Here is a 12,587-nt window from a genome sequence, read left to right as displayed (position 1 = left end):
AGTACATTCTTGGATGATTTATTGCGATTGTTGACGGCACTTTTTCACGTAGCTCGAGCGGCATCCGCGGGATAAGTTGCAATATCATACTTCAGTCCACTTTCTGAACAAACCGCAGAGGAACAAAAACAACCAACTAAGTTGTCGTTGCTCTTCCGAAGCTCGGAACTAAGACGCGCTCCTCGGGCGCGCGCCACCTTCTTACCGTTTCGAGGCAAATCGCTTCCGCTTTTTTGTAGTGGACATATTACAAGCCCCGGAAAAAGTTCTTCTTAAGCGAAACTTCCGCCAACGCGACGAGTTTTCGGCACGTAGTCGCCAACATCCGCCGCGTTCCTTGATCTTCGATACCGCGTTCGCGCGTGCAACTTCAGCGACAGGTTTTTGCTTGTCTGACGAAGATCCCCGTTTTTCTCCATCAATATGGCGGACGTGACTTTAATCCGATTTGTGGATTTAATTGAATTCTGAGTTATGACCGACTGATGCGCCCGAATAACGATTGATTTCATCGTTTTGACGCTCGTTGCATGACAAGTTCCCCAGCCCCACCACCATCCTTGAATCATTGTCACAAATGCCCTTTCATTAAATAAAAATAAAAGAATTTATTTCTTATTTGTGTTGCAATAGAAATTGCTATATTTTGATTGAGAAGTTAATTTAGTAAGATTAAAGAGTACACATGTATAGTTTTTAGAATAATAATATTAAATAATACAAACTAATCCTTTCCTATATATTTTTTAAATTTTTAATCTATTTTTACTTTGACAAGTCTTATAACAAAAAATAGGCAGTTGTGTGATAGGTTGTAAAATGTTTTCTTAATATAAAAAATATCACATTATCACATTCCGTACTAATAAGTATTACATCCCACAGAGAGTTGCAGATTCCTGTTATGATGGGAATGGAATTTTCTTCCGCCATTTTTTACGCTTGTACTAAAGATTTTAATGGGAACGTAGACTATCGCCATTAAATGTGCAAATTACTTCGAAAGTTCGTACGTGCACGAAAATAGAGCGAAAAAAAGCAAACAAGCAAACGCAGGTCGCAACCGATAAAACCCGTGACAATTTTCAAATGGAATTATTTACAGCGCCTGAAACAAAAATCGTGTTTATTCGAAACTCACGTCGTATTGAAAAATGCAAACGCACACGCTCGCGGGCAGATTTTAAACAAAATAAAAGGAGCCGCGCGCAAAAAACGTCATTGGCATCCTCGTGTTGCGTTCTAATTTAAAAATATGACGATTGTTATTCCCCTATCTGAAAAAAATGTACACTCGTGAAGTTGTCGAGCAAAAAACTCCCGCCAGGGTGGACATAAAAATGAGACTGACCGGTAGGGATGAGGATAATCGATATATGATGGTCGCGCAAAACAAAATAAAAGAAAAAACGCATTTTTGCGTCGGAAAATATCCGAAAATGCGGATATGTTGCTGTGTAATTACTCATGCGTATTGCAAAAAGCCAATACACAAAACATAATTCGATCAAGATAAATTCTTGATTCACTGTCCATCATCGGTATATTTGCGATCTAACCAACGTTTTTCCATTTGACGCTATGTGTGTCACTTTTCGAGAACAATTTTATTGGAAATAACAAACAGAACGATTAATACCGCAAATGGATAAATTAAACTGCGCACATTTATCTCCACAGTAGTAAGAAATCACGAATATTGGAAAAACATTAAATGTGTACCGATTTTAGATAATCGATACAAACTTTGTTATTTTTCAGTTTTATTGAAACGTAGCGCACATCATTAATATATTATCGGTTAATTATTTGCCTAGTGTTATCGAAACGGATATGCAAATCATGTACCTTACTCTGTATAATAACGATTATGTCTCGCTGCGCATCTATCTGTGTAATAATTATTCAGCATATCAAGGATGACTAATGTCGCGTCACACCGAGTTGCATGAATTATTCCGAGATTTAGGGACTTACATTCAGCGCGCCTACGTGATTTTCCCGCCAACGACGTCGCGGAATAATATCGCGCGCCAAGATTAAAAGAATATTATTCTTTCGTTATTGTGAACGGCGCAACATGTTCGCGTACGAAGCTACGAAGTATCATTTTTCCGTTGTACAACACACTCCGCGCCGTTCCACGCGCGTCCGACATTCGCTATTCCTGATAGTGCTCGTATTTCATTTGCATATTTTTGTGCAGCACAAATGCGATAATCGTTGTATTGAAGCAAGTACGTTGAATAAAAATAAAAAAAACACACACAAGATATTAAACACACACAAGATATTAAATGTCTCGATAATATAAGGATAAATTATATATTTAGAAAAAAACTAACAGAGAAAAAGAAATACTGAGAAGAGAAAATCTTTCTTAAGTTGTAAGCGCAAGATCATCTTTGTTTTTAGCACTCGACTTTTCGCCAAACAAATTTTCATTACAAGAAAATGTTACTACGTTTTGATGATTGTAGTTGTTCATGCAAACACAGAACTTGTCTGTATATTAACAAAAAGAGAGAGAGAGAGATTCGTAACATATTCTTCAGTGGTAATACGATTTCACAGCCGTTCTCATTATCCGTAATGTAACGTCTAGTAATTTCTTCGTTTCACTTGAGAGAGAGAAAGAGAGAGAAAGTACATTTTTTATCTGATTGCCGTTGAGAATTTTAAGATGGAACCGAGTCAGTCGAAACGGCACGAAACGTCAACTTGAAGACCGTGTACTTTACAAGCCACCCGTTAGAACGGCGCATCTTCGTGAAAGATAAAGCCGAATCTTTTGTTTTCGGCTCGGTCTGAGAGCCACCCCGACAAAGGAAACGCCACTCGTGCCATTCTTCTTCTCTTTCTCCTTCTCTCCTCTTTCTTTCTCAAGCTCTGTAAGAAAATGGCGAGGAGTGGTTGTTCGTGCAAGGACAGACGAGCCGGAGGATAAGAAGCAGCCGATGGAAAGGGTGAAATGGAAGAATGGCACCCTGCGCGAGGCCGCCGGGACCTTCTACACCGGATGGTATCTTCCTCGCGAATCTTCCTGACACCGGAAGGTCTTGTGAATATTTAAACGATAGACGGATATACATATATTACTCGTGTAATGAGAAGGGAATTCTCTCTCTCCTTCTTTCTCTCTCCGCTACAACATCCGGCTGGTGAGTCGGAAAGCGAACGAAAGAGAATAAGAGACGGCGCTGACAGAAGAATATTCTAAATGATTCATGAAAGGAAATTAAATGGTACTTTAAACAAACCTTTCTTCCTTCGCTTTCGTTCACCTCGATCTTCCATGCCTCTTTTTCCGCATCTCCGACTACTTCCTGAAATCGATTACCCATCATCTTCTTCCTGCTTCCCAATTCATTTTGCGTTACTGCTCGCTCTGTCTTCATGCTACTCCGCGTTCGATTTACTCTTTCCTTATCTGTCTATTTATCCACTTATCCCACTTGCCTATATATACAAACATCCATCTGTCTTCTCATCTTGTTTTTTTCTACCTTTTAGTTTAACGCCGCTTCTATCTAATAGCATCTCCAATCTTCATATTCGCATCGCGAAGATTCATCAAAATTTTCTCACCTAACTCTCGTGAGCGACAGACTTCGCACAAATCGGACAAGCGTTAAAAAAGTTAATTTAAAGTCGGTCGTATGCCACGATCGCTTTTTCCGCTTTTGCGAAATCAGACGAACGCGCGCTTTGCACTCGGCCACGGTCGGGCTAAATTGCGTTTCTTTTGACCCGGTGATTACTGGTTGCGCCGGTATAATTGCGGGTCTCGGTGTGCTGCGAAGATGCAGTAAATACGGCCGTATTATGTTTATGTCACTCATTTATCTCGACGTAAAATATCTATTTGTTCACCTTTGTTCGATTTTATCAACCGCGACGGCGCGACGCCGCAACGACAAAAAGTGACATTTATCTTGTTACACGTGCGTGATTGACGCAATGAAAAGATTAACCGGTTTGTAAAGGATTTATATAACACAAATATATATAAATTATATGTTACTTGACTCTTGGATATTGTTTTGAATTATTTGGAAAAAAGTGTGATATTAGAATTTTTTAAATATAAATCTGCGAGATATATATATCATCCGACACGTCATCTTTGCGGCGATTCAGCAGAGTAAAAGCTCCGGCGACGTTGTGTTACCGCGAAAAAACCGCAACCCTTCCTAATCCGGATCGTTCCGTCCCTTCCGTCGGCGTAATCGCCGCCATTGTTCTTCCGCCTGATTTCGCGCGCGAAATCCACCACCTACAATCTTACTGTGGAAACGGTCGGCCGGAGCCAAGAGACAGAAGAAAAAGAAAGAACGGTGATAAAAATTGCGAGGCAGCGGCACTGAGTAGAAAAGGTTGCGGGATTGACAGCACAATAGCGTTAATCCTCATCCGTTTCGAAGGTGCTACGCGAGACGGTCCTCTACGCCAGGCTCGCGAGAGATTAAAAGTTTTTGCCGAACTCGACGAAATGCAAAAAAAGTCGCGACGGAGGAAAGAGCGGTGGAATAGGTAGACGAGAGGCAAAAATTTGCTGCGGCACGTTGAACGTTGGGGCGAAAATTTGCCGCCTGCCGCGCGGGGATGACGCGTGGTTTCAGGGTTTATTAAGGGGCTTTTTGCCAGAGAAACGCGTTACCTGGTCGGAGCGTAGGCGCACATAGAGCTGACGCTGGAGTTAGTATCGGTGCACGCGATAATAATGCGGCGAGAGCAGCTTGGCGTAAATTAAAATTTGAAAGCAAGATCCCCACTTCAATATGCCGCGCACCCTTCTAATCACCAAAGAATGGTATATTTATCTAGGAAGTTTTATCGAAATTTTTTCATCTTGTATGGAATTTCTTTATATTTTATTTATTTATAATTGTGATCATTACACATTTATTATTTAAAAATATTTTCATTATAAGATAGTCATTTTTAATTTTACATTTTATTAGAAGATGTATCGGCTCTTCAACTAAACTAGTTTATGCAAACTTTAGACATAATATTTGATACCGCTAATCTTCTCTAACAACATGCAAAGCGGAACACACCAATTTGTATCTTGTCTTCGGCGGTAATCGATTGTTGCTCCGCTGAGTCAGCGTTGCAACGTGGTTAAACAATGCATCGGTAAACTTATAGCCATTCCCTTTAACGGTAAGAGGCGAAAGCGAACCGCCGAATCGATTCGGCAAACACGTTCTAGGTACTGCGCTACGTCGAAATCGGGAACGAGAGAGATCGGAAACTCCCCGAAGTCAATCCCGGACATTCCGGAAATACACTGGCAAGCAATCCGGTACCGCCCTTCTTGCACCGCCTTGCCTCTCTCTAAACCTTGCTCGCTCGCACGCGAAAAGAAGAGGACGAGAATCCGATATTGCCCGGACTGCCATCGCGCGTCTAATTGCAAACTCACGAAAACACGAGAAAACGCTCGACAAACACACCGCGAGTAAATATAAGAATCGTTTGTTCGAGAATGAATTCGCCGACATAAGAAAGCGGGCCGAAAAGACTAAAGAAGGATCGCGAAATGGAAAAGAAGCTGCGACGCGGCAAGGTAAAAGAGACTCGCCATTTTCAAGAACAAGAAACTCTTGTTTGCAAGTCATTATATCGTACCGAAGAGGAGTGGCTTTTACTCTGTCTTTCCCTTTTTCCTCCCGTCTTAGTGAGAGGCACGGGATACCGGCAATAGAACACATATGTCTATGCGAAAAGAGACACGTAAAAAAGTTAACGCGTAACAAATTGCGCGATATATTTTTTACAAGAAAGAATAATATAAAATATGTAATAGGTGATTTCAGATACTTCCATGAGAAATGTGTTTTTGTTCATCGAAGTATATATCCACCATTATAGAGTATAATATTAGAAATATGTTATTTATCAATTTCATAATATATTCCGTTTAATTATTATAGTATTTTGTTATTTAATTTTACGATTCTTTTTAATAATAAAGATACTATATTTTTTTGTTAATAAAAACGTTTGTTAATAAAACCAAATTACATACAGTAACAGTTCTTGCAACTATATAGATTCAAATATGTATTACAAACTACATTGTACTACAAAATCACTGCAAATAATTATAAAAATATTTCGTATTTTTTCAATATGAAACCTCTGTGTATAAGAGTTGAAAATGTACATTAAATAATATATTTATAATATCACATGTATGTTCCATCGTACCCTCGTAGCATATAAATAAAATACGTTTGTATGGCTAGTAATTTAATCAAATCTTTTAAAAGCAAGATTTTTATTATTCAAAATTTTTTTAATTGCTTTTTTTATGGTTCACAAAACATGTATGATACTGAAAAATATTGTCGTACCCTGTTCGGTATTCTCTTTCATTAGATATTATTCGTCGATAACGTTCTATTAATGCGCAAGCAATTTGATACAAAATCGACCTACTCTGATTAGCGATTCAGATTACCAAAGCATGTATTCTATACTTCGAGTTAAATCATGAATGACCTATCAATTTGTTAGGTTCCCATTGCTAGTGGAATGCTCGACCAAGCGGGAAACGTACTTGATAATAGAGCAGTCGAATTCCTGAACTCATGTAATTGCATAGTTGCAATTACCTGCAGCACAAAAAAATATTCTTTTTTTTCCTCAAGTAAGAAATAATTCTCATTGGACGCTTATTTAATTAAGAAGAAATGTAAAAGAAAAAGCTCGCGATTTTGCGAAAATACTTTTGTTATACATATATATATATATATATGAAAAAAATCAATAATTCTGAAAAATAAAAACTTGATTGAATTGTGTATGTGCACATTTTATTTCGAATAATAGAAAAACTGATGTGTATAAACACACACAGGGTGGATCGATAAGAAGAAGCTTAACGACCACGTTGCATCAGAACGATTTTGCTGCGTCACCTAAATTAACATTTTAATTAACGGCACGAGAACGTGGTGTTTCCGGCGCGCGTACTTTGCTCTGCGTTTCACTCCACCGTCGCGTCGGTAGCTCCGGAAGTCGCTCGAGAGTGACGACTACTTTCGTGAAGGGATTGCCAAGGCGTCGAAGCAAAACCTCAGCACAGCCCAGAGCTTAATTAGGCGCACCAGGCGCACGGAGGTGTTTAAACTGTTCGTGCATTTGCGTGATCGAAAGTTCGCTGTCCTTAACCTTGACCTACGATCTTGCAAAATTCAGTCGACGAAAGTAGTTTCAGAATACGGATGAGATATAAGATCAAAGTTATTAGTTCATCAGAATAGAATTGTGTAAAGTTTTTAGAATTCTTAAATGTTATTCCAATAATACACATATTTATCATTATAAACTTTCTAATCTGTTTTTTTTTTTTTTTTATTAAATTTGACTTGACTTATGATGTCAACGAGACAAAATGCAAATTTCAATATTCAATTTGCGCGATCGATCTGAATAAAGATTGATTTACAGTCAAAGTTGTAAGCATAATGCACGCAAACTCTACCTTGACTTTGTTGATGGACGTTTCGAATAGAATAGATCGTTTCCGAACGTGACGTTCTAAAGTAGCAAGGAGTGTGCATTAATTATAGACAATCGGGAAGAAACTTATGCTCCAGTTTGACAAACGAGATTTGTCCAGTCAAGCAAGTGCCTAACTTCGGAATAATTGCTTGCACTATTAATGATCGATATTCCTCGCAATATAGGCATCTAATTTTATATCTTGTATATTCTCAACGTGCTGTCGAAACAATTTTAATGCCACGCTATTATTTGAAGCGTCGAGGTCAAATGAACGACGCAAACAACATCACTTAAGGCTTTCAGATCATAATCGACTGATCGACCATCACATGTACATAAAAACCGTGCATAATTTTGCATAAAATAAAAGTTAGTGATATAATACTATTTCCATAACTAAATTCGTTTTTTTTATTTTATAAGAATAAAAAAGACATTTTTATCAAATCTTCACAAATTATAAATGTACATTTTAACCCTTATTTATTTGAATTAATTCAATTGTATTTAATGGTTGCTCACGTTCATTATATCTTATAGAAATAAGACAATGTCAATAAGTCACTGACGAAAAAAACGATATTTATAACCTGCAGCGTTATTATGTACAAATTATGTGCAAATTATCTTTATGTGTAGCTTATATCGATAATCTCACATTTGAAAAGAAAGATTCATGCTCCATGTACACGCCATTTTGAAATATTTTATATACACTTGACCTTCGGTTTGTGAAGCAACGTATGTACTTGAACGTGTCATTAATGATGTAACAACACATCAAGTGTGATCATCAAACATTCCGAAAAAATAATTATCACTACTTAATATTGCTTAATATTCGCTTCGAACAAGTTTTACTTTCGAGAAGATGTATCGTCGGTGTCCGAATTGTGTTAACATATTACATCAGTTTGTTTGGAGAATAATTTTTATATTTAGAAATATATTATCACACACTTTATAAGCGTAATAAGAAAATTCATTTCGCTTTATTTGGCTTCATAAATGTTATTCAAAATATGATTTGTAATCTAAAATCTAAGATACAAGTTTTACACAATGTATATAGACTTTATATTCTTTAAAAGTCTGATCTAACACGATAGATAAGTCAGGTGTAGCGCACGTTAAAAAAAAACGCAAAAATCTGCATAACGAACGTCGGACGGCTCTGCTATTGCTTTTTTCTTAACATGTGCGCATACCTGAGTTCATTATTTCACAATCAGCTTGTCAGATATATATCTACGCGATGTATCTGTGAAACGAGCTGTAACTCGCAACCGCACACGCAAAACGCCAGACAGCTGACCTCCGCGCATCGATTACAATACATATCGAAGTGAGACGCGGAACACAGAACGGAGCAAGATGGAGCGAGAACGAACATCTCCTCCCGTGGCGCCACGCCAGATACTTTAAGGCAGCACGCATGCGCACGTTAAACGAAGCGCGTCTATTATGTCGTGCGTTTCGGTTACTAAAAACCATCGCGCCGTCGCGTATTTGGCGATGTGGTGAATGTTGTCTTCATCGTCATCATGGGACAGTGCACGTTTCTTGTCATCGTCATCGTATCTATATTTCGCAGATAGTGTCATCGTGACAAACGGATACCGCAATTGATAGGCATGACTGGGCACTCGAGCGTACGAGCAGACAAGCGAGACTAATTCATAACAGTGTGTATGTACTTACGGTTTGTCAGGTTGCGATTTTCGGACCATTAATTCCGCCTTCTGGATCTCCTCCGCTCTCGTGACACTCTTCGTTCTGCGCGATCGCATTCGAAAATCGCCGTACTCATGTTCGGCCGTCAATGTCGTCATATTGTGTTACACACGACGTAGAACGCACAAGCACGCGTGTTTGTGATACTATACGCGGCGCGCCAGGAATCTCGCTTGTTGACGCAACAGAGACGGAAAAGAGAGAAACTCGTAGGAACGAAAGCGAGAGCCGGCACGTTTCTGAGCGATTCTTTCCGTCGTTCGTGAGACTTGTGCGACAGCGGCGACAACTAATGTTGATAAGAAGAAAGTTTCTTGTCGACGCACGAGAGGCGTGCACGTCAAACGTTGCGAACGGCGTTAACTTATCTCCGTTTGTAGCCGTGGTTTCTTCGTAATATGTACATGTATTTGTACAGTCATAATGATTACTGGCACGACTCTCGGCACACTATTTTTTTCCTTTCCGGTAGATAACGTTCATTTATCGTCATTAAGTAGTCGTCTTTAAGCTAGAAGTCATTTGCGTAATCACGCTGGCACACGTGCTTACGCAACATTTGTATACAAATAGCGTACACACTTGTCCTTTACGACAAATAAACAATCTCGAGTGGTAAATCAATAAGCTCATTCACTTTGAAGCAGAATCGACAAAGATCATGTTCAGAAAGTCACTTGCCATATCTAAGATATCGAAAGTCAGTTCGAATTAGTAAAAATAAAATATTCAGTCTAAAGTCCTTTCGATAATATCACGTATTTGATATTAGATAAGTAATAAGAGATCACATCACGTTTCAATTATCTCTGTATTTATGAATTTCTGTTTTTTGTAACGCAGTAATAGAAAGTTGTTATTCACATCTTGACAAGGTGAGATAATAACGTTTGAGACGGAATAGAAAAACATTTTTAAATACTTATAAGAGTCCTAAGCTAAGTTTTAATTTAGAATATAACGCAAAAAACGCTATTGTAATACTTTTTGAAAAACGAAGAATCAGTCTAAGTTTAAATATTAGCCGACGGTAAACCGAAGTACTATAAAATGTATTATTGAATGTACATGTAAAAAAAAGAAAAAGAATTAGTCAATTATTTTTATGTTTATTTTTTAGTTTAGTGTTGTATTTTTTAAAATTTAGGTTTGTAAGTAATGCTTATGTGTGTGTGTGTTTGTGTATAAATGGGAATGTTTCTAAATAGTCATGAGCTTGTATACTGTAACAAGCAGCTTCTAATTTTGTCAAGTCATTTGACACTCGTTTCTCACATTACGATCCAATTACGATAAAACAATGTTGCGAGTAGTGGTCGAGTTTGCAAACATTCGATCGTGACACATCCCAAACAATAAAGTTCCATCGACAACGAGATGATCACTGTGTCGTCACTTCCATTAAGATTTCAAGATAACGCAGTGCTGTCACTTCGCTTAAACTTTGATTTCAAGTAACTTCTAGTCTCGAAACGGCAAAGTTTAGGGCAAATAAAGCTTGTGCTCCGGCACGTGAGACAATCTCGCGAATGTTCCGTAGAATCGGTCGGTAGAAGGTTGAAAGGTACCGTCAACCCAAACGAGACGGGGAACGTCGAGCTAATTAAAGTACACACGGTTGCAGGGCGCTGAGAGCTGTAAAGATCCTTGGAAAATGTATGAGGGATCCTCTTTCCATCCAACGTAGATTGCGGGCTTACGATGCGATGACGCGTGTGAGTTTTTCATGATCCGTTATTATACGGAAGAAATGATGGGTTGCAAACTGTTTAGGCCGTTTTTTCTCTCCGAAGCCAATCGAAATCCCTCCAAAGGCATGTACGTAAAGCGCGTGATATTTTATAACGTATATTTTTCTCTGTCGCCAACCAAGGAGAAATCCATGAATAAAACATAAAAAAGTTGTTCAAGAACTTTTTCAACTTATTTTTCAATATTAGTTCAGTTGAATTAATCCAAGTTTTTAATCTAATTCAATTTCAAAATTCAAGCGCAGAACAAACACTAATCTTGTATAGACTTTTAGTATTCCACTGGCAGTCTATCGAGACCACAGAATACCAAGTAAACATTCGTTCGATGGTAAACTACTTATCCTTATGTACGGAAAAACAGAATAGTCGCATATTTACCCATATACCCTTGGTAAACTTACCCCGAGGCTTGCAACTGAAAATCGCGTTTGTACGAAAACCTCGAGAAAGCGGATTGGCACGTAGCAGCAGTACAATCTACCTTTCCATTCCGCTTTCCACTCGCGGTCATCAAAGTTCAAGATTATTGTAAAATGTAAACTACTGTAAATGCGAGCACCATTTCCCTTCTCGTAAACGTTTGCCATACATATCCACGAACCGTTTTCCACTTCAGGCTGATTTTAAACTTCAACAGTATTCTTATCATCAAATCGTCACTTTGTTATGACAACTTGATAAAGAAAAGATAACTTAAGTATACTTAAGTCAAACCATAATGTTTACTTTGTAATATCTCAGATTTTTTGTAACACCAATCAATGTATTTTTATTAATAAGTCTATCCGATACAGAATAACTTAAAATAACAAATTTTCAATTTTTTTTCAATTGCACCTTAATTTTGAGTATAAACATGTCGGATTTCTTATAATTCAACTTCAACTGTTTCCTCTATTTTCACTTTGTGGAAAATCTAGCGCTTGCGCGAAAAAGTGCACGAGTGCGTAATGGCGCACTAACAGTTATTTCAGTCTACACATGCGTGATCAGTGCATGTTGTTTTTCACTCTACCACTGTATCTAGTAGAGTAAAAGTACAGGATTAAAGAAATTGAAAAGTGAGAGAACAGTTTCTTTAAATATAGAAGATGTTTGAGAAGTGAAAGGTACGGTCGAACCTCTTAAATTATAAGAGGTTTGACCGTACTTAGAATCATGAATTAAATTTAATTTCCACGGTGCGGCCACATATTTACCGACATGAAATCCACAGAAATTCGTAAACAATTCCGCGAAACCGCATTCGCTCTGCAAAACCAGAAGCGGCTAGATCGGCACGTAGCAACATTACACGTCGCGCATCTATACTTGCTCCCGCAGGCTTTTCAACGGGAACTCGCGCATTCCGCGCGCGTGATCGTTGCAGGACGGCAGGGAAAATGCGGTGAGAGGAAAAGGGTAGAAGTCGTTTGTGAACTCCCTTTATAGACAACCGCGGATATTACTGGGCAAGCATGTTACGCCACATAGGTAGTTACATGTCGTCGGAGTAACCTGTAGACATCTGCCGAGCCCCAACGCCGAAAGTTAAAGGGATTTGGGAACTGCTCTTGCCTCTCTGCAGTCGGAGTCGCC

General features: G+C 38.5%; 1 protein-coding gene across 1 annotated transcript in view; it reads right to left on the bottom strand.

Moving 5' to 3' along the window:
- LOC109852637 (diacylglycerol O-acyltransferase 1) overlaps positions 1-9,777 on the bottom strand; it is an 84,878-nt gene extending 75,101 nt beyond the window's left edge. The window contains exon 1 of the mRNA XM_020423977.1: positions 9,223-9,777. Within this exon, the coding sequence (XP_020279566.1) occupies positions 9,223-9,353 (131 nt within the window). The 5' untranslated portion in view covers positions 9,354-9,777. The remainder of the gene's footprint in view (positions 1-9,222) is intronic.
- Between the last annotated feature and the right edge of the window lie 2,810 nt (positions 9,778-12,587).

Source organism: Pseudomyrmex gracilis, unplaced genomic scaffold (assembly GCF_002006095.1).
Source record: "Pseudomyrmex gracilis isolate BER0280 unplaced genomic scaffold, ASM200609v1 scaffold_1, whole genome shotgun sequence".
Lineage (NCBI taxonomy): Eukaryota > Metazoa > Arthropoda > Insecta > Hymenoptera > Formicidae > Pseudomyrmex > Pseudomyrmex gracilis.
Note: the sequence above shows the minus strand (reverse complement) of the source record. Positions and strands in the feature narration are given on the sequence as shown.